Genomic DNA, 21,493 nt, shown 5'->3' with positions numbered 1-21,493 from the left:
AGACCTTAAGACCCATTTGACCTCTGACCTTCAAAACTCTGAAACATGGATGGGGCATGTAAGACAGAGCCGTGGTCGAGGAGCATGAGATAGGGCCACGGGCACGGCGTTCCTAGACAGGGTCATCTCAAAGATGTTCAGCATGTTTCGTTGACTTACTTAGGTCAAAAGGTTGTGAGCTCCCCTTCCTTCCTCCTCCAGGCCAGAATGTGTAAGAGTTTCAAACACCTGTGGCCACCTGTTTGCTTACACACATCTTCAGGCAGAAATCAACTAGTTACAGGGACCCAGCAGTCTATGAAGGCTTTGCTGCAACAGTTTTAGCATCTGCTGAGGCTTGATGAAAAGGAAATCTGAAAGCTGTCTTTATTCGAAGCTAGGAGAGTATGCCTTATTTGTTTCACCCAACGAAACTGGTCAGCCGAGGCCCATATAGCATCGGCAGACCCACAGGACCTGAGGCTACACACACTCTGGAAGGCCAAGGAGCCTTGCCCAGCAGACGTGGGGATGCCCTGGAGACAGAGGGGCAGACAATACCCCGATGTCAGGCTCATGACTCAAAATAAACACGAGTCCAAGCCAAGAAGCTGACGTTTAATGTGGAAAGATGGGAAATACCATCTCAGGTCCGAGAGTTCAACAGCCCAAGTGTTCCCTGTAGGCAGTCCCTCCTCTGAATGTGCTGGAGGCAAATGCTTCCCCTTTTGAATGGAAGAGGTGACAGCAAGGGTTTCCCGAAGCCTGGGGGGGAACCCCAGAGATTTCCCACTTTCTCTGGGGTGCACCGCCAGCCGACCAGAGATGAGGAGGTAGATGAAACAGAACGCTGCCCTCTAACAGCTTTAGAAAGACAAAAGCTGACTACACTCCCCCAAGCCTTGGCCAGCTTGCTTCTCCAGCCCAGGCGCTGCCAATGTGCCCCTGGGGGGCTCTGCAATGGCCTCACCTTCAGGATCATCACGGTTGAAAGGGCAAATGCCTACCACATTCAGAAATCCAAGAGGGTATGAATCCAACATCTAACAAACAGACACAAAGCTGAAATCCTCAAGCAAGATTCGGTTGGCTGAACTGTTCTCCGGACGCATCCACGTCCTCCTCACTCCTGGAACCTGCGGATGTCCCCTTAGTGGGGGGCGGTGTCTTTGCAGATGTGAGTAAGTTGAGGATTTTGAGATGACGAGAGCATCCCAGTGATCCAGGTGGGCCCTGAATGCAAGCACGTGAATCCTTACGAGGCAGGGGGAGATGTGACATGCAGAGAAGGGGCGTGAACATGGGACAGAGAGATTCAAAGACGTGGGCTTTGAAGATGAGAAGGACGAAGCCACACACCAAGGAATGCCAGCAGCCCTCAGAAGCTGGACGAGGAGTAGAATTTTCCCTAGAGCCTCTGGAGGGAGTGGGGCCATGGCCAATACCTCGATTTTGAATTTCTAGCCTCCATCGCTGTGACAATATAAATTTCTGTTGTTTGAAGCCATCAAGTTTGCAGGAAACTGTTACAGCAGCCATAAGAAACTAACGCAGAGGCCAATTCTCCATCCCTCCTTCCTCTCTTTCCCTCTCAACCAACACTCACAGAAAGGACCTACTATGTTCTTGGAGCTGTAAAGGGAAGAGAAAACTGATTAGGAAGAAGGCCTAGCCCTCCAAGAGCTCACCTCCAGTGGGGAACACGGACCAGGCATAGCTACCTGGACAGAGACCCACTGAGCCAAGAGGCATAACAGAGCCAGATACAAAGCATCATGGCGCACATCAGAAGGCCTCCTGGGGCAGGTGACATCTGCATTTGGTCCTGAAGGATTTTCACAGGCCAAGGCAGGAAGCGGTCCAAGCCAAAGGCACCTCATGAGAAAGGATGCTGATGGTCAACTGAGACCAGTGAGAGCCAGTAGCCTTGGGAGGAGAGGGAGGCCGGGAGAAGAGCCCAGAAGGCAGGCTGGGGCCAGGCCAGAGCGGTGCTGGGATGGCAGGCTCAGAACTCCACTTTGCAGTGAAAGGGGCCCCTGACTCTGTGCTGGTTGGCAAGCCAAGGGGCAGTCCCGGTGAAGATGACGTGCGAGCTGGGCTGCTCTGGGAAATCCCGGGAAACAGGGATAGTAAATAATGTTGGAAGCAGAAGTCTAAAGACAAGGCTGTGGCCTGGACACTAGGGAACAGGGACTAAGTGCTGTGTCCACTGAGCTCGGAATCCCAGCTTGGAGACCGGTGTGGCCCAGAGCGTCAAGGATGCTTAGAAAAGAAGAGAGACAGAGGCGTGCACAGGAGGAGGAGCGAGGGGCCGCGGAGGGGTGAGATGGGGGGCCCACGGGGCTGCAGCAAAGCCCCCTGCTCCTGGGCCATGGCCCCTGCATGGTCCTGGGGGACCATGGCGCCTGGATGGCTCTGTGGTTGCCCTTGGTGGCTGCTACCAGCGGGTGTGGTTAGACCATCCCTTGTTTGGGCCTGTGATTCCTGCTGCCACCATTAATGTGCCAAGAGGTGCCACGCATTTCTGCTGAAGGCTCTGTCAGGCCCACAGCCATTTGCATCTTGAGCCTGGGAATTAAGCCAGGAGGAATGTTGGGGGCCAGACAGCAGGCTCAGTTTGGATAAAGTCAGGCAAGCTCAGCTGCTTCTCTGAAACAAGTCTATTCAGAGATAAGCAGGGCTGGCCCCTGATTCACCCACCGACATGCCCTCAGAGCAGGGCCCGGGCTGCTCCCACACCCCCTTCCTTCCGTCATGGAGAAGTTGAAGCTGATAGACCGAGAGACCACAGCCAGGTCGCACAGCGCAGCAGGGGTTCTGAGTCAGAGGGCAAAACCCAGGTTCAGGTCTTCCCAAGTTCAGGGTAGGAAGATCTGGGCAATTTCCTAACTGCTCAGAGCCTCAGAGTCCCCTTCTGGAAACAGTAACATCCCTTGCACTGCCCATCTCAGAGGATTACAAGCCCAAAGGACTCTGGGAAATTCTGCACATTCTATAAAATGTCACACAAACGTGAAGGGCCATCAATGGATACTGCTGGGTCCAAGGCCACCGGAACTTGCCAGCAGGGGAGAAGGATGGGTATGTTCCACCACCCCGTTGGCTGTGTGCACAGTACTTCCCTGTGGTCCACCATGGGACCATCCGCGCAGCAGAGAAGGCCAAGGCTTTTGCAGGCGCGATCCTGGCAGGGAGCCCCCCACCCACTCGCGGCTCTGGCAAGGCCCAGGGCAAGAATACACATGGAGACCAGCTCCCATATGTCTCATATTTAAAAGTCATAAATCAAGCTAACAAACCGTTAAATGAAACATGTTCTGTCCTCCTACCTTGTTAAATTCACCTTGGTAACAACCCGGAAGGCCAGGATGCAGGAGCTTCGACTCCTGGGTGTTCCATGCCAGGATGTGGCTTCGTGGGGAAAGTTCACCCCCAGCTACGATCTGCACGTTCCCCTCCCCACCCCCAGCTCCACCCACCGTCTCACAGGGGCTCACATACTCCAGTGTGGACACCCAGCCATCACACCCAAGCTCGCTTCCCAACCTCTACAAAGAGCCAGCTCTCCGGCCTAGGACCACACCCTTAAGAGGAAGGCCCTGGGGAAGAGGCTGAAAGAAACTGGGGGCTGTTTGTACAGGACCCCAGGGTGGCCTAGAAGGAGGGGCACAGGCCCCAAGGGAGCACGTCCCCTTGGCCACGCAGACCCCGCAGCCCATGGGGGGCTCACTGCCCCAGCAGAACCAGAGCAGGGCTCTCTAAAGAGAGGGGCACAGAGCAGAGTCCTTCTTGCCTGATCCAAGAGTGGTTCCCACTGGCATCTAGCTCTGGCTCTGGTTCCTCCTGGCTGGGCACTTAGGCCCATCTCAGCCTCTCTATGGATTCAGTTTCTTCACCAGTCAAGTGGGAGGAGTCATCCTCATCTGTCTGCTTCTCCCAGCTGCTATGAGGCTCTGAGAAGGTGCAGGGTGGGCACAGGGTGAAGTGCCCACCAGAGTCACCAGTATGTTGGGAGAGGACCAAGGCCCCTGGAGGCCCCGAGCACTGAAACCAGTGGTGTGCCCCTGCACACGATTCCAAACAGAAGACCACCCACCCATAAGGGAGGTAGAAGACCACTCAACAAATCCTTGATGCTCGCCCTGAGGTTTCAAAAACACTTGCCCAAAACCATACTTTGGGTATCTCTGCCTTGCAAGTGCCCTTAGTCCGTGAACAAGCAGCACTGTGGTGATGTGTGCCTTGTCCCCATGCCACCCCACAAGAGGAGGGGGCAAGGTGACTTCTTTTCCAATGTCCCTGGCCCAAGGAGGTTCCCATGGCCACAGGGTGTTCAGCTTGGAGTCAAGTGGTAAACCCTTCCGCCAACATCCTGTCTGTCCTGAGAAATGGTCCTAAACCCCAAGGAGTGAGGAGCCAGGAGCATTTCGGGGGTTCTCTGAGTGGTGGAGAGAGGGCCGGGAGGCCTCGGCTCCACCTGCCTTTGGCCAGGCCCTGCCCCGCTCTGTGTTCAGACCCTCACCAGCCAGCGAGGGTCTATTTGCATGGTCCGGTGTCGCTCCTTCTCTCCTGTCCTCCCAGGAGTTGCTGCAGATTGAGTCTGGTCCCACTGTGGCCCAGCTGCAGAAGAAGAGGTCCAGCATGCAGACCTCTGCCAGATTTATTCAGGTACGCTTCTCAGAAGCAGAGAGGTCACCCGGGCTGTTTAGGGGGCGCCCCCCGAGGCCCCGTCTGCTGCCTGCTGCAGAGACACCACCAGTACAAACTCACCAGGCACCATTCCTGTCAGCGTCGGAGCTGAGTAGCTGCCCTGTCCGGCGGGGGGGACGTGCGGAGGGTACCCAGGGAGGGTCGTGCTCGCCAAGTCGCGGCCTGAGGAATCAAAGCAACAAATCACAGGGTGAGCGTCTCGACGGCCAGCAGCTCATGTCCGTGACTCCCCAAACACTTCTGCACATTTGTCACGTCTGGACGCTGAATGCCAAAGTGCCCCCGGCTCCCCGCATCACTCACTCATGATCACACACACGCACGCGCACACACACACACACACTCTCACACCTCCAACCATACCGGCTCCACTCAAAAAGAACCCGAGGCCAGGCTCCACTGGGTGTACAGAAAACCAGGGAGTTTTGAGAAGGTAGGACAGTGTAGGTGCAAACGTTCCTCCAGTCCGCCCCTGCTGCGGCCACCCTATCTGGTTCTCGACTCTCCAGGTCTGACCCGGACTCCACGCCTTTGTTCTGCTGGGCCCTTGGCGCCGAGTGCCATCTCCTCCATCTGCACAAGACCTAAGCCCAGCCAGCCTTCACAGCCCAGCTCCAGTTCCTCCTCCTCCTCCTCCTCCTCCTCCTGGTGGCAAAGAGCCTCTCAACTGAATTCTTCCCACTACCACTCATTGAATCAACAAGCAAGAAGCATCTCTTGATACTTAACACTGTTCTGGGTGCTGGGGACACAGAGGTGAGCAAGAGAGACAAGGCCTTGGACCCCAAGCAATGGACACTCCTGGGGGGGTTCCACCTCTGGGGTTCAGCTCTTTGAGGGCGGGGGTGATGCCTGACTCCCCACCCAGGACCCCTGTCTCCACCACAGGGCTCAGCGCACAGTAGGTTCTTAGTAAACACACACATGAAGGGAGCACCCAGTGTGGTTCGTTCTGGAGCAGATGGAGGAAATCCTCGAGGTAGCAGGTAGCAGCACTTTGTCAGGAAGACACCACTGGGGTCTATCAGCCTCTTAAGAAAAGGGCAGGAGTTTGAAGCCCTTTCAAACCCCTAGTGCTAGTTCCACGCATGGAACATGGTGACTATGGATAAGACCAATAACCCAGAGGCTGGGAAATCAGACTGTCCCGCGATTCTCTATCGGGCTCTGGAGACAAGACTCCACCCTGGTGGCTGGAATTGGAGGTTGCACCTGAAGGAAAGGGGCACACCCACTGTCAGCCACCCTGCGAAGTGTGCTGAAAACGAGTACTAGGGGAGGGAGGGAGGACCTTCCACCTGGGTGTGGACATGGAGAACTGGGGCTCTCAGTAGAGTTCAGGGGTGCCTGTGAGCAGCTCCTACCACATGAAGCCAGGCTGGGCCCCAGTAGCCCCTCCAAAGCATCCCTTTGACCCCAGCAGGACAGTGCAGGCAGCACATGGATGTGGAGGCCTCACCTCAGACTCTGAACATGTGGCCAAAGGGGCCACCTCTGCCACCATCTCCCAAAGATGCCATGGTATGTACCAGTGCATGTTTCCTGAATGGTGGCAGCCACTCACAGTGTCCAGTCAGCATCCAGACGCTGCCTCATTTCAGAGTGTCTGGCTCACCTTCCAGAACCTTCCAGAGCATGAGGCAGCTGCCAGACAGGAGGCTCCCTGGATCCTCCACTGTCCACTCCCTGGATTTGGATGGGGTATTCTGGCTTGCGACGGCCATTCTCATGTCTCCTCACCTGAGGCTTTGCCTCTGGGGGGTCCTTGATCCCCAGATAACCTGCAGCTGTCACAGCCATTCTGACTCCCCAGGAGGGCCTCCCCCTCATCCTCCTCAACCCAGCATCCAGAACCCTATGGCAGCCTTTTTCTCCAGAGTGTAAATTCCAGGGACTTGGCCTTTGTGCCCCATGGTCAGCAGACACAGGCCCACACATCTTTGTTAAGTGAATGAAAGAAGTAGGGCCATGGGAGGAGAAGGACTCTTTGGGTTTTACAATCATCGCCTCCATCCGTGACAAGCAATCAGTGTGGGAAAGGCTCCTGGCGATCTTCCCGACCCCTCCTGCTGCCATTGTGCAGATGGGAAAAGTGGGACTCAGAGGGTGAAGCACTGGGCCGGGTCCCACAGGGAGCAGGTGGCAGAGCAAGTCCTTAGCCCAAGCTTCCTAACTCTCAGCCCAATATCACAGGGAGTGGGGTGGGCGGAGGAAGCACACGCCCCACTAAGCATCTCTTCCACAGCTCTTACAGGGACACTGAGACACGGGGGCTTCTGAAAAGATCGCTCAGGCAACAAGGTAAGCACAAGTGTCAGACTGTGCTCAGTGAAACACTGCAGGTCATGGCCACACTGGTAGAGGCAGGTGGAGAAGAAACCAAAGGCTGAGGCTGCTTCAAGGAACTCGCTCTTCCACCAACCAAGGAAGCAGCTCACACCCGACCCCACCCCTGGGCTGACACCCTGATGATGACAACAACTTACACAGAAATTACAAAACACCAGGCTCTGTTCTAAGTCTTTTAAATTACGAACTCTGAACCTGCACAGCCCTCTGAGGTGAGGCACTGATGCTGCTGTTCATTGCTGTGGAATCACCTCCGACTCACAGCGACCTTACAGAGAGCAGAACCAAGCGTTGTCCAATTCCGGGCCATGTTCATGACCACCAGTGTGTTTGACTCCATTGTTGTGGCCACTGTGTCTGTCCATCTCATTAAGGGTGTCCCTCTTTTTTATCACCTTCTACTTTATCCGATACAAAAACAAACCACTGCCATCAAGTCGTTTCTGCCTCATAGTAACCCTGGGGGACAGAGCAGAACTGCTCCAGAGGGCTTCTGAGGCTGTAATATTTACAGAAGCAGGCTGCCATACCTTTCTCCCAGGGAGAGGTTAGTAGGTTTGAACCACCGACTTTCTGGTTAGCAGCCGAATGCTTTAACCACTGTGCCACCAGAGCTCCTTACTTTACCTGACACTATCCCCATTTTACAGGAAAACGTGGCAGAAGAAGGTCATATAACTTGTCCAAGGTTACCCAGTAGGGATCTGAACACGAGCAATCCAGCATCAAAGTCCACAAGCGTAAGCCACTCTCCTCAGCTGCTTCACATGTGGGCCTGGCTGTGCCTCTGTCCATGAGCCCAGAGGCGCCAAGTGCCTCTCAGCTGGGACACTCAGGTGGAGCCTCGCCTCCAGGACACACTGGGTCAGTGCTTTTTGGCCCCGTCGTGTATAGGCAAGTCAACTGCCCAGTTTTTATGGTGTGTGTGTTGGAGTGGGGCCCAGGACCACATCAGAGAGAGGCCAAGTTGGCCTCTTGAAGGATGGAAGCTATTTTCCTAATGGGAGGCTGCATGGTGCAGGGGAGCTCACTCACAAGGCTAGACCTCACTCAGACCCACATCCCATCTGGCTGTCTGGGATGGATAGGAGGGTCCTGAGAGAAGAAACTTGCCTAAGGACACTCAGTTGGTTTGAGGCAAGACTGAGACTGGAAGCCAGTTCTCCTACCTCCTGAGATAGGGTTCTTCCTTCTACAGGGGCTGAAGATTCTACAGGGGCTGAAGATTCAACAGGTGCTCTTGGTCCTGTCTGAACCTCAACAGTTTCTATCATCATTCCACAGGCTTCTGAACCTTGACTTCTAAAGCCAACATTCAGATAGTCAGTGCATCACGAAAGCATTCAATTCAAGAAGCCAGACCGAAAACAAACCAAACTGAAACAATAAAATATTCCCAGGGGAAGGAGGAAGGAATTGGCAAAGACAAAAGCAGAAAATAAAGAAGCAGGAAACAGAAAAGGAGGCATGACATAAATACAGCCAAGAACTGGTGTCTGAATAGGCAAGCCTCGGGCAAGACTGTTTTTCAAAAGGCACAGATATCAAGAGAAGGAATGAAAAGATACAACCACAGAGGTGGAAGAGATGATATAAAAAAAACTAGTAAGAAAATACAAGACACTCTACACTAATCAATGGGGAAATCTCAACAAAATGGTCACTTTACTAGGAAAACATGAATTATGAGAATTAATTCAAAAACAGACAAGATATGAACAGCCCAATCACTTGAAGAAACTGATTTTTTAAAAAAAAATAAATGCCTAGTCCATTTAGCTTCTTGGACAAGTACTTTTAGGTTTTATTTGTTTGTATTTCTTTGGGGCTAGTTCATTTAAGGATCTCTGGTGGTGTAGTGCCTAAGGCATCTTTACTGCTAACCAGAAGGCTAGCGGTTCAAACCCACCAGCCACTCCTGAGAAGGAAGATGGGACAATCTACTTCCGTAGTGATACCACCTCAGAAACCCAAAGAAGGGTTGCTATGAGCCAGATCATCTGTAACTAAACTGTCTCAGGGCATACAAGCCAGAATCAACTTGATGGCAGTGGGTTTGTTTTTGAATTTAGGGCATACACAGGAGCCTTGGCGGTGCAGTGGTGAAGTGCTTGGCTGCTAACCAAGAAGTTGGCAGTTCAAACTCACCAGCTGCTCTGTAAGAGAAAGACGTGGCAGCCTGCTTCCACAAAGATTCCAAAACCAAACCGAATGCCGTCAAGTCAATTCCAACTCATAGCAGCCCCCACTGGGTTTCTAAGGCTGTAAATCTTTACAGAAGCAGACTGCCTCATCTTTCTTCCATAGAGCAGCTGGTGGGTTTGAATTACTGAGGTCAGTAGCAGCCAAATGCCTTACCCTCTACCCCACCAGAGCTCCTTGCTTCCATAAAGATTATAGCCTTGGAAACTCTATGGGGGTAGTCATACTTTGTGCTACAGGGTCACTACAAGACACTATAGAAATTGACCTGAAGGCAATGGGTTTGGTTTTGGGATTTGGTTTAGGGCATATACAAAAAAGATTCATTTTTCCAAGCTAACACAATCCATATATAAAAACTTAAAGACAGCACAAAGGTTAAAACTATAGGCTAATCTCACAATTTATTAATATAGATGCAAAAAATGATATTCCTAAATACTACCACACTGATACAGTATTATAATGAAAAAATAATACACCGTGTCCAAGTAGGATTGATTCCAAGTAGGCAAGGATGGTTCAACATTAACCATGGCTTGGGACAGCATACTAATGTGTCAAAGAGAAGACCATATGCTTGTATCAAAGGTGTTGAAAGGGAAAGTGCTAAAATTCAGTATCGACTCCTTACAGTAACACTTAATAAATAACAATGGAAGGATACTTCTTTGACTTGCTATTGATCTTATATTTAGCATCAGTGTCATATCTAATTGGTGAAATACCCTAAGCATTCATATTACAGTCAAAACACATGACAGAAACCTGCTGTCACTGAAGATTGTTATGAAAGTTCTAGCTAGTTTAATAAGACAAGATAAAGACATGAGGGATAAACATAGGGTAGAATGATCACTATAAGGATATGTTTTGAAAATTCAATAGTATCAGCTCATCTGTCATTGTCTATGGCAGAGTCAATTCAGACTCATGGCAACCTCATGGTGGAAACAAATGAACAGTTTGGTGTGAGAACCAGATACCGGATGTCTATAATCAATAGGTCGTACTGCATCAGCTTGCATGTTGCTCTGAGGCTGGAAGCCATGCCACCAGTATTTCAAATACCAGCCGGCTCACCCATGGGGGACACGTTAAGCGGAGCTTCCACACTAAGACAGACTCAGAAGAAGGACCTGGCAACTTACGTCTTAAAAAATTGTCCAGGGGAAACCTTATTAATAGCAGTGGAACATTGTCTGATATACTGTCAGAAGATGAGCCCCTCAGCGTGGAAGGCACTCAAAATACAACTGAGGAAGAGCTGTCTCCTCAATTAGAGTTGACCTTAATGATGTGGAAAGAATAAAGCTCTTAAGACCTTCATTAGCTGAAGTCACATGACTCAAAATGAGAAGCAGCAGCTGTAAACATCCATTGATAATTGGATCATGGAATGTACGAAATATGAATCTAGGAAAATTGGGAGTTGGCAAAAATGAAATGGAATGCATAAAGACTGATATCCTAGGCATTAGTCAGCTGAAATGGACAGGAATTGGCCATTTTGAATCAGACAATCATATGGTCTACTATGCCAGGAATGACAAATTGAAGAGGAATGGCGTGGCATTCGTCTTCACAAAGAGTGCTTCAAGACCTATCCTGAAGTACCATGTTGTCAGTGGTAGGATAATATCCACATACTTTCAAGGAAGACCAGTTAATACTACTATTATTCAAATTTATTCACCAACCACTAATGTCAAAGATGGAAAAATTGAAGATTTTTACTAATTTCTGCAGTCTGAAATTGATCAAACATGCAATCAAGATGCATTGATAATTACTGGTGATGGGACTTATGATAGAAAGGGCACAAGAGATTCCATGATAGAGTTTTGCAAGACTAACAACTTATTCACTGCAAATATCTTTTCCAACAACATGAAAGGCAATTATGCATATGGACCTCACCATGGAATACACAGGATCAAATCAACTACATCTGTGGAAACAGACAATGGAGACGAGCAAGGCCAGGGGCTGATTCAGGAACGGACTATCAGTTGCTCATATGCAAGTTCATATTGAAGCTGAAGAAAATGAAAACAAGTCCACAAGACACAAAGTTTGACCTTGCATACATTCCACCTGAATTTAGAGACCCTCTCAAGAACAGATTAGATGTACTGAATACTAATGACCAAAGACCAGACGGATCATGGCATGACATCAAGGACATCACACACAAAGAAAGCAAAAGGCCATTAAAAAGGCAGGAAAGAAAGAAAAGACCAAAACAGATGTCACAAGAGGCTGTGAAACTTTCTCTTGAACATAAAGTAGCTCAGCAAATAGAAAAAATGATGAAGTAATATTGCTGAACAGAAGGTGTCAAAGGGCTGCTCAGGAAGATGAAGGAAGTATTGTAATGAAATATACAAAGACCTGGAGTTAGAAAATTAAAAGAGAAGAACATGCTTGGCATTTCTCAGGCTGAAAGAACTGAAGAAAATATTCAAGTCTCAAGTTGGAATATTGAAGGATTCCATGGACAATTGATACTTCTGAATGATGGCGCTGGCAAAGACCATTAAATATATCATGGACTTTCAGAAGAATGAACACCTAACCCAAGTGATGGTTTTTCAATCCATATATGAATGAGGAAGCTGGACAATGCATAAGGAAGACTGAAGAAGAGTTGATGCCTTTGAATCACGGCTTTGGGGATGAGTATTTAGCACACTGAGGACCACCAGAAGAAGGAATAAGTCTGTCTTGGAAGAAGTACAGCTAGCAGGCTCCATAAAAGCAAGGGTGGGAAAACTCCATCTCACGTACTCTGGACACGTCATGAGGAGGGACCAGTCCCTGGGGAAGGACATCATGCTTGGTAAAGTAGAGGGTGGGCAAAAAAGTGTGCCATGCCCCAATTCTGGCTCACGCTTCCCCACCCACCCTGCCTTTGCACACGTTGTCTCCTTCTCCCATTCCTACCAACTGAATATTCTGTACAACCTCTCAGTTTTCCACATCAAGAGCCTGCTCCTGTGTGAAGCCTTTTCCTGATGCCCTTCAAGTCACCGTGTATCTACTCTTCTGAAGGTCCCCATGCCCGGTCCCTGTGCAAAGGGAGCATCACGCCAGGAAAAAGCCAAGCTAGAAATGATGTTTTCATCATGATAACACAGCACTTCTTTTGTGTCAGGCACTCTTACAAGTATTTCACATATATTAACTCATTTTATCACCATAGCAACTCTGCAAGGTTTGAATAATTATCTGGTGGCGCAGTGCCTAAGGCATCTGACTGCTAACCAGAAGGCTGGTGGTTCAAATCCACCAGCCACTCCTCAGAAGGAAGATTGCGCAATCTAGTTCCACAGCGATATCGCCTCAAAAACCCAAGGAGGGGTTGCTGTGAGTCAGATCCGATTCGACGGATTTGAGTTTTTATAAAAGAAGAAACTGAGGAACGAAGAGGTTAAGTTACTTATCTAAGGTCATGCTGTCTGTAGGAAACAGCTGGGATTTGAACTCAAGCGTTTGGGTTCCCTCCTGAACTTCTACTGGTAGGGACAGGGTGGGTGGGAGGACAACAAGAATACGAGCAAAGGAGGAGGACTGAGAAGTAAGGGTCCGTGGTTCATGTTATCAACTCAAAGGGTGAGCCAGTTGAAGCAGGAAAGAGAATGGGGCTCACAGAAGGGCAGAAAGGATGGGTGTTAAACTCAGGGACATCAGTTGGCCAAACTTCTAAAGGCAGAAACGGGCGGCCCCTGGCATATACCAAGCGCTCACTAACTATTCCAGGGAGAGCTAAGGCAGAACCCTTTACTGATTTGAGCCCCGTCTTGTTATTGAAACGTTGTGGGACTCTGGGCAAGTCCCCTTGAGCCTCAGGTCTCCCTCAACTTTAAAAAAGAGGTCTTGACCCCATGATCTCCAAGAGCTCCTGAACCTCACCCTGGTCTGGCTGTGCAGATACACAAAGGATAATTTAGCCATGAGCGTATTTTCTTCCTTAAAGTTCAACGGCACCTGCAGCTCTGGAAATTCCTTAATCAATCCACTAATGTGTGCTGTTGCTAGAGGGCTGGTACGTCCTCCTTGGACACCACATCCCTGTGAGGCCCACAACTGCAGCCCCCAATCCATCTTCCTTTTAAAAGGAATAAGGTCTCACAAACTATGACAGGGATGTACCAGGCTCAGCAACAGGCTTCCCACCCCATGGCCACACTGCACCTCTTCTGTCCACAGGCCCCAACTCCAGGACAGTTTGGATAAGTCATTAATGGCTTACTCCCTCCAGCCTCACTTTCCTCATTCCTTGAATGGGGATGTGACCTTCCCTGGGCAAAGAGTGGAAGGCCCCAATGAAGAAGACTAGAAGGCCCTCACTGTCTTCTTCAACTGAAATGCTATGTGCGACAGGATAGAGGGGAGCAGGGTGAGGGGGACTCCTCAGCCCCATCCCAACAATAGCAGAACCAGCACCCCACGGGGAGGTTGAAGGGACACTACTGCAGCTCAACACGGAAAGGAAGGCTACAGAGCGCAGCAATCAGGTGGAGCCTGGGCCCAGGTACGAATCCCTGCCTTTCCTTTCACTAGTTGTGAGACCTTGAAAGAGTCCCTTAATTGTTCTGAGCCTCACTTTCCTCACCTGTAAAATGGGGATAACAATAGCCAACACTTATAGACAGCAAATAAGGTGCTCTGGTGGTGCTGTGGTTAGGGCTTTGGGCTGCTAACCAAAAGGTTGGTGGTTCAAACCCACCAGCTGCTCCATGGGAGAAAGATGAGGCATTCTGCTTCCTAAAGATTCACATCTGTGGAATCCTATAGGGCAGTTCTACTCTGTCCTCCAGGGGAGCTGTGAGTCAGAATCCACTGGATGGTAGTGGGTTTGGTTTTTGGGTTACAGAGCAATTAGTAGCTAACTCTCACAGAGAGCATCTTATGAGCCAGGTGCCCTGCCAAGTAACACACAAGCTCATTTATTCCTCATCATGGCCCTATTTGAGGGCTACTGTTCTCTATTTCACCACTGAGGAAGCTGAGGAATGAGAGTTGAAGTGACTTGTCCAAGGTCACACAGCCAGTAAGGGAGAGTCAAGTCTCAAACCCAACCTGGCTTCCAAGTCTGCACTCTCCATCCCTACACTGAGCCACCTCTGCAGTGATAAGAACATGCCCTTTCATGGGCTGTCATGAGGTGTGAGTGAGAAAACGCATCTAAAACCCTGGGCCAGCCCACAGTGAGAACCCTGTGCTGTTCTTCCCACAGGAGGCAGGATGTACTTCTCTGCCCTGGATGTTTGGGCTAGTCATGTGCTTTGCTTTGGCCAATGGGGTGTCAACAGAGGCTTGAGATGTGCTTGTGTGGCTGGATGAGTCCCTTAGCGCTCTGTCATTACCACAAGAAGAACATGCCCTGGCTAGCTTGATGGTCCAAGCCGGAAGGAGACATAAGGCAGAGCTGGACCCAAGACAAGCCCAAAGCCAAGCCAAGCCCAGCCTGGATTGGTCAACCTCCTTGTGCATGAGCAAGAATGAAGGATGGCATAAAGCCTCTGAGGTTTGTGGTGTTTGCTAAGCAGCGATGTTGTGGCAATAGCTGATTGATACAAAGCTTAATACAGGTTACCTGTTCTTGTTTTTCAAGGAGCCCTGATGACTCTGCTCCTCACCAAAAGATGGGTGGTTTGAACCCACCAGCCACTCCACAGGAGAAAAACATGGCAGTCTTCTTCTGTAAAGATGACAGCCTTGGAAACCATGGGGCCAGTCTGTCCTAAAGGGTCACTATGAGCCAGAATCAACTCAATAGCAACGGGGTTTTGTTGTTCTGTTTGGGTCTTCTTTTCCTGCAGAGTCAATTCAAGCCTCAGTCTGCCTTGGTGGCCTGTGGGGACTTTGCTGGCGCTGAGCTGAAGACGCTGTGACCTTGGAGGGTGTGGGCGTTTTCACCTTCTCAACCTTCAGCTGACATGTTTCAGGCCTGTCACAGGGCGGGAGGTGTTTAACCACCAGGTAACACGAGACCGCTGAGGAGACACTACCATTTTTTTTTTTAGCTCTATTCTGCTTCTGAACTCAGTATGACTTCAAAGCACACAGTCATATCATTTTTGCCAAGAAAGAAATTATTGATATCATTTGCAGTTGAGCTGAATGTTATTGATGATATTTAATAAATTTGCAAATGACTAAATAAAATTAATTGATTGGGGTTCCTAATATCATTCCAACTTACCAGAGAGAAAGAGCCTAGCCTCACTGAGCATTAGCAAGCAGTTCATGCAGAACTTCTATCAAGACAAAGACCACCCTTCCAGAAGAGAAACACTTGTGTACAATGACTCCAACTAGTAAATAATACCAAACTAAATTCACTGCTGTGGAGTCAGATCTGACTCACAGCGACCCCTCCTTGGGTTTCCGAGGTGGTATCACTATGGAAGCAGATTGCCCAAGCTTCCTTTCAAGGAGTGGCCAGTGGGTTTGAACTGCCAGCCTTCTGGTTAGCAGTCAAATTCCTTAGGCACTATGCCACCAGAGCTCCCGGTAAATAATAAAACTAGTAAAATAATTCAAGCCTAGGAAGAAGAGAGAGAAAGAATTAGTACTTACTCCTGCTGTACAGAAGAGGAAACTGAGGCTGGGAGGTGACTTTTAACTGGCCCAGGGTCACAGAGTAAGTGGTAGAAGAGGGACTTCACCACACTGATCTCATGACTTCCAGTTAAATGCTATTCTTGCAAGATTACTCAAAATGTTCCCTTCAAGGGGACTAACCCTCCCAGATGTTAAAGTATATTATAAAGTATTTATAATTTAAAATGTAATATTGTAACTTGAATAGGCAGAAAACCAATAGAACAGAAGGGGATGTCCAGAAGTAGACTCAATTATACATGGAAATCTAGTTTTCATAAAATTCAGATCTCAAATGACTGAGACAGACATGGACTTTTTATTAACTGGTGTGAGGACAACTGAAGAGTCATTTGGAAAAAAGGAAAAGTAAATGGGTTCCTCATACCACACACAGGAATGAACTCTGAACAGATCTGAGATCTAAATGTAAATAACAAAACATGCAAAGTATTAGAAGAAACGCAGGTGGATTCCCCTCTAACACAGGAGAAACAACAACTGGATGAAAACAAGAGACAACACACACCACAGACAAGAATTCTCTCAAAATTGATCAAAGATCAAAATGTTGTTGTTGTTGTTGTTTGCTGTCGAGTCGACCCCGACTCATAGCAAGATCAAAATGTAAGAGCAAAAACTATAAAACTCTTAGAAGAAAACATAGGTGTAAGTCTTTGTGTCCTTGGGTTAGGCGATGGTTTCTTAGGTAGGACACCAAAAGCACAACCAACCAAAGAAGACAACAGAAAAATTTAACTTCATTAAAAACTTTAATTGTGGTGCAAAGACACCATAAAGAAAGTGGGAAGATGAATCGCAGGAAGGAAGTATCTGCATGTATCTGATAAGGGACTTGTATCTAGAATAGATGAAGAACTCTCACAACTCAACAAGAAAAGGACAAATACCCCAATATTTTTAAAATGGTCAGAGAATCTGAACAGGTATTTCTCCAAAGAAGGTGTAGAAATAGCCAAGCAGCACATGGAAAGATGCTCAACACCATTAGCCATCCAGAGCATGGCTGCCACTAGAGGAGGAAGTGGTCCAGCCAGTGCTCCAGCTGGCTCTGAGGGTCAGGGTGGGTGGGGGTCCTTCTCTGCCTCCTTGGTTGTCTCCAGTACCAAATCTAAACCCCTGAGCCTGACAGAAAGGGGTAGAGTCTGGAGTCATAGAGGCCTGGGTTCAAATCTCACTGTGACAACTTACTAGTTGTGGGGCCTTTGGTTAGTAATCTGAGCTCAGTTTCCTCTCTTATAAATTGGGAAATATTGTTATGTGCCGTCGAGTTGGACCGACTCATAATGACCCCTCCTTGGGTTTCCGAGGCGGTATCACTACGGAAGTAGATTGCCCCATCTTCCTTCCGAGGAGTGGCTGGTGGGTTTGAACCGCTAGCCTTCTGGTTAGCAGTCAAGTGCCTTAGCCACTAAGCTATCAGAGCTCCTAAAAGAGGGCATTTATTAGGAGTGAAACAATGGGGCTCACTGTGACAGTATTCAACACATCTGCAAATATTTATTCCCCTTTCCATTGAGGAATGGGGTCCATGTCCCCTTGCCTTGAATCTGGGCTACCCTGGTGACCAGTCTACCAACAGGGATGTAATTTCCTCATCAGTTCCTATGAGTCAAGCGCCTAGGCCAGGTACTTTACATGCCCTAGCTCATTTAATGCTCACAACCCCATACAGTGGGCACTATTGTCATCCCCTTTTACAGATAAGGAAACAAAGGCTCCAAGCAGTTGACTTGCCCAAGGTCATGCAACTGGTAATGATAATAACTAACATTTTTTCTACCACTCATCTGTCAGTTTGTCACACTGTGGTGGACTACCTGTTGCTGTAAGGCTGGAGGCTATGCCACCAGTATTTCAAATACCAGCAGGGTCACCCATGGGGGACAGGTTTCGGCAGAGCTTCCAGACTATGACAGACTCAGAAGAAGGAAGGGGCCACACACTTCTCAAAGAATTGGCCTGTGAAAACCTTATGAACAGCAGTGAAACACTGTCTGATACAGTACTGGAAAACTTTATGAATAGCCCGAAACACTGTCCGATATAGTGCTGGAAGATGAGCCCCTCAGGTCAGAAGGCATAAAATATGATTGGGGAAGAGCTGCCTCCTCAAAGTAGAGTCAACCTTAATGACATAGATGGAGTAAAGTTTTGGGGACCTCCATTTGCTGATCTGGCATGACTCAAAACGGGCAGAAATAGCTGCAAACATCCACTAATAATCAGAACATGGAATAGGCAAAGTATGAATCTAGGAAAATTGGAAGTAATCAAAAGTGAAATGGAATGCAAAAAGATCAATATCTTAGGCATTAGTGAGCTGAAATGGATTTGTTTTGGCCATGCTGAATCAGACGACCATGTGATCAACTATGCCAGGAATGACAAATTGAAGAGGAATGGCGTTGTGTTCATTGTCACAAAGAATGTTTCAAGACCTATCCTGAAGTACTGTCAGTGATAGGATAATGTCCACATGCCTACAAGGAAGACCAGTTACTACTACTATTATTCAAATTTATGTACCAACCACAAAAGCCAAAGATGAGGAAATTGAAGATTTTTACCAACTTCTGCAGTCTGAAATCGACCAAACATGCAATCAAGATATGCTGATTATCACTGGTGATTGGAATGCAAAAGTTGGAAACAAAGAAGAATATCCAGTAGTTGGAAAATATGGCCTTGGTGATAGAAATAACGCCACAGATAGCATGAAAGAATTTTGCAAGACTAACAACTTACTCATTGCAAATAACTTTTTTCAACAATATAAACAGCAGCTATACACGTGGACTTCACCAGGTGGAATACACAGAAATCAGATTGACTACATCTGTGGAAAGAGGCAATGGAGAAGTTCAATATCTTCAGTAAAACAAGGCCAGGAGATGAGTGTGGAACAGATCACAAGTTCCAGTTGAAGCTGACGACAATTAAAACAAGTCCAGGAGAGCCAAATCTGGCCTTGATTATTTCTACCTCTGGTAGTATAGTGCCAAAGGCATTTGACTACTAACCAGAAGGCTGGAGGTTCAAACCCACCAGCCACTCCTTGGAAAGAAGATTGGGCAATCTACTTCTGTAGAGATACCACCTTGGAAACCCAAGGAGGGGTCATGATGAGTCAGATCCAACTCGACAGCAGTGAGGTTTTTGTTTTTTTTCTAATTTAGAGACCATCGAAAGAATAGATATGACACACTGAACAAAAAACAGAGGAACTGTGGGATGACATCAAGACCATCATGCATGTAAAAAGCAAAAGGTCATTAAAAAGACAGGAAAGGAAGAAAAGACCAAAATGGATGTCAAAGAGACTGAAACTTGCCCTTGAATGGAAAGTAGCTAAAGCAAATGGAAGAAATGACAAGATAAAAGAGCTGAACAGAAGATTTCAAAGAGCAGCTTGAGAAGATAATGTCAATTATTATAATGAAATATGGGAAGACCTGGAGTTAGAAAACCAAAAGGAAAGAACATGCTCAGCATTTCTCAATCTGAAAGAACTGAAGAAAAAAATTCAAGCCTCTAGTTGCAATACTGAAGGATTCTATGGGCAAAATATTGAATAATGCAGGAAACATCAAAAGAAGATGGAAGGAATACATAGAGTCACTGTACCAAAAAGAATTGGTTGATGTTCATACATTTCAGGACATGGAATATGGTCAAGAACCAATGGTATTGAAGGAAGTTGAAGCTGAACTAAAGGAACTGACAAGGAAACAAACAAGGCTCCAGGAATTGATGGGTCACTCATTGAGATGTTTCAACAAACAGATGCTGTGCTGGAGGCACTTACTTGTCTATGTCAAGCAATCCGGAAGACAGCTACCTGGCCATCTGACTGGAAAAGATCCATATTTGTACCCATTTCAAAGAAAGGTGATCTCACATGTGGTGATTATGTTGTGTGTCAACTTGGCTGGGTCTGGTTGAGTGGCTGGGCAGCTGGTGGTAGTTATTCCCCATGATGAGACTGGCAATCAACTTCATGGTGGGATCTACCACAAGCAGCTGAGTAGCTGCTTTGGGTATGTGGTCTGCTTCCCATATATAAGAAGCAGCTTTGGGAACGGTCTCTAACTTATGGCACACTTGGACCCTGCATGTAGCTGTGTCATTGTTCAGCAGCCTGCCATGCTCTGCTGACTTTGGGACTTACAATGGACTTGAATTAATGACTTGCCCTGTGGTTTGGTAACATCAGGACTTGTCAACCTTGGGCTTGTCAGCCTCAGCAGCCAGCAGCTGTCTGAGTGAAGAAAAGCCTCTAGCTTCAGTGGGCTGGGAGCTAGAGGCAGAGCTGAAGCCTAAGGCTGAGGGCTTTCACCCAGCCCCTAGAGCCTGGCACTTTGAACTTGGATTCAAGCCTCCAAACTGTAAGAGAATAAACTCCTGTTCAAGCCATCCCATTTGTGGTATATTTCTGTCAGAGTGGCACTAGGTAACCAGAACACCACAGAATATGGAAATTATCGAGCAGTATCATTAATATCACCAAACCAAATAATTGCTATTGAGTCAATCTGACTCACAGTGACCCCTCCTTGGGTTTCCAAGGTGGTATCTCTATAGAAGTAGATTGTCCAATCTTCCTTCCAAGGAGTGGCTAGTGGGTTTGAACTGCCAGCCTTCTGGTTAGCAGTCATATGCCTTAGGCACTGCACAACCAGAGCTCCTATTAATATCACACGCAAGTAAAATCTTACTGAAGATAATTCAAAAACAGTTGCAGCAGTATATTGACAGGGAATTTCCAGAAATACAAGCTGGATTCAGAAGAGGCCTTGAAATGAGGGATATCATTGTTGATGTCACAGGGCTCTTGGCCCAAAGCAAAGAACACCAGAAAGATGTTTACTTGTGTTTTATTGACTATGCAAAAGCATTCAATTGTGTGGATCATAACAAATCATGGATGACATTGAGAAGAATGGGAATTCCAGAACACTTAATTGTGCTCATGAGGAACCTGTACATAGAGCAGGAGGCTGTTGTTCAAATAGAACAAGGGATACTGCATGGTTTAAAATCAGGAAGGGAATGCATCAGTGTTGTATACTTTTACCACACTTAGTCAATCTGTGTGCTGAACAAATAATACGAGAAGCGGGACTCTATGAAGAAGAACACAGCATCAGGATTGGAGGAAGAATCATTAACAACCTGCAATACACTGACGACACAGCTTTACTCACTGGAAATGAGGACGACTTGAAGCACTTACTGATGAAGATCAAAGACTACAGTCTGCACTACGGATTACACCTCAATACAAAGAAAACAAAAATGCTCACAACTGGGCCAATAAGCAGCATTACAAAAAATGGAGAAAAGATTGAAGTTGTCAAAGATTTCATATTACTTGTTTCCACAATCAACACCCATGGAAGCAGCAGTCAAGAAATCAGACGTCGTCATATTGCACTGGGCAAATCTGCTGCAAAAGACCTCTTTCAAGTGCTGAAGAGCAAAGATGTCTGTTTGACGACTAAGGTGCACCTAATCCAAACCATGGTGTTTTCAATAGCCTCGGATGCATGTGAGAGCTGGACAATGAATAAGGCAGACTGAAGAAGAGTTGATGCTTTTGAGTTGCGGTGCTGGCGAA

General features: G+C 47.8%; 1 protein-coding gene across 1 annotated transcript in view; it reads right to left on the bottom strand.

Annotated features, from left to right (window-relative positions):
* The window catches only part of PAX5 (paired box 5), a 203,863-nt gene that overhangs the window by 30,700 nt on the left and 151,670 nt on the right, over positions 1 to 21,493 (bottom strand). The window contains exon 9 of the mRNA XM_042781794.1: positions 4,750 to 4,851. Coding sequence (XP_042637728.1) covers positions 4,750 to 4,851 — 102 coding nt within the window. The remainder of the gene's footprint in view (positions 1 to 4,749; positions 4,852 to 21,493) is intronic.

This window comes from Orycteropus afer, unplaced genomic scaffold (assembly GCF_000298275.1).
Source record: "Orycteropus afer afer isolate SDZICR_OR568_19922 unplaced genomic scaffold, OryAfe1.0 scaffold00174, whole genome shotgun sequence".
Lineage (NCBI taxonomy): Eukaryota > Metazoa > Chordata > Mammalia > Tubulidentata > Orycteropodidae > Orycteropus > Orycteropus afer.
Note: the sequence above shows the minus strand (reverse complement) of the source record. Positions and strands in the feature narration are given on the sequence as shown.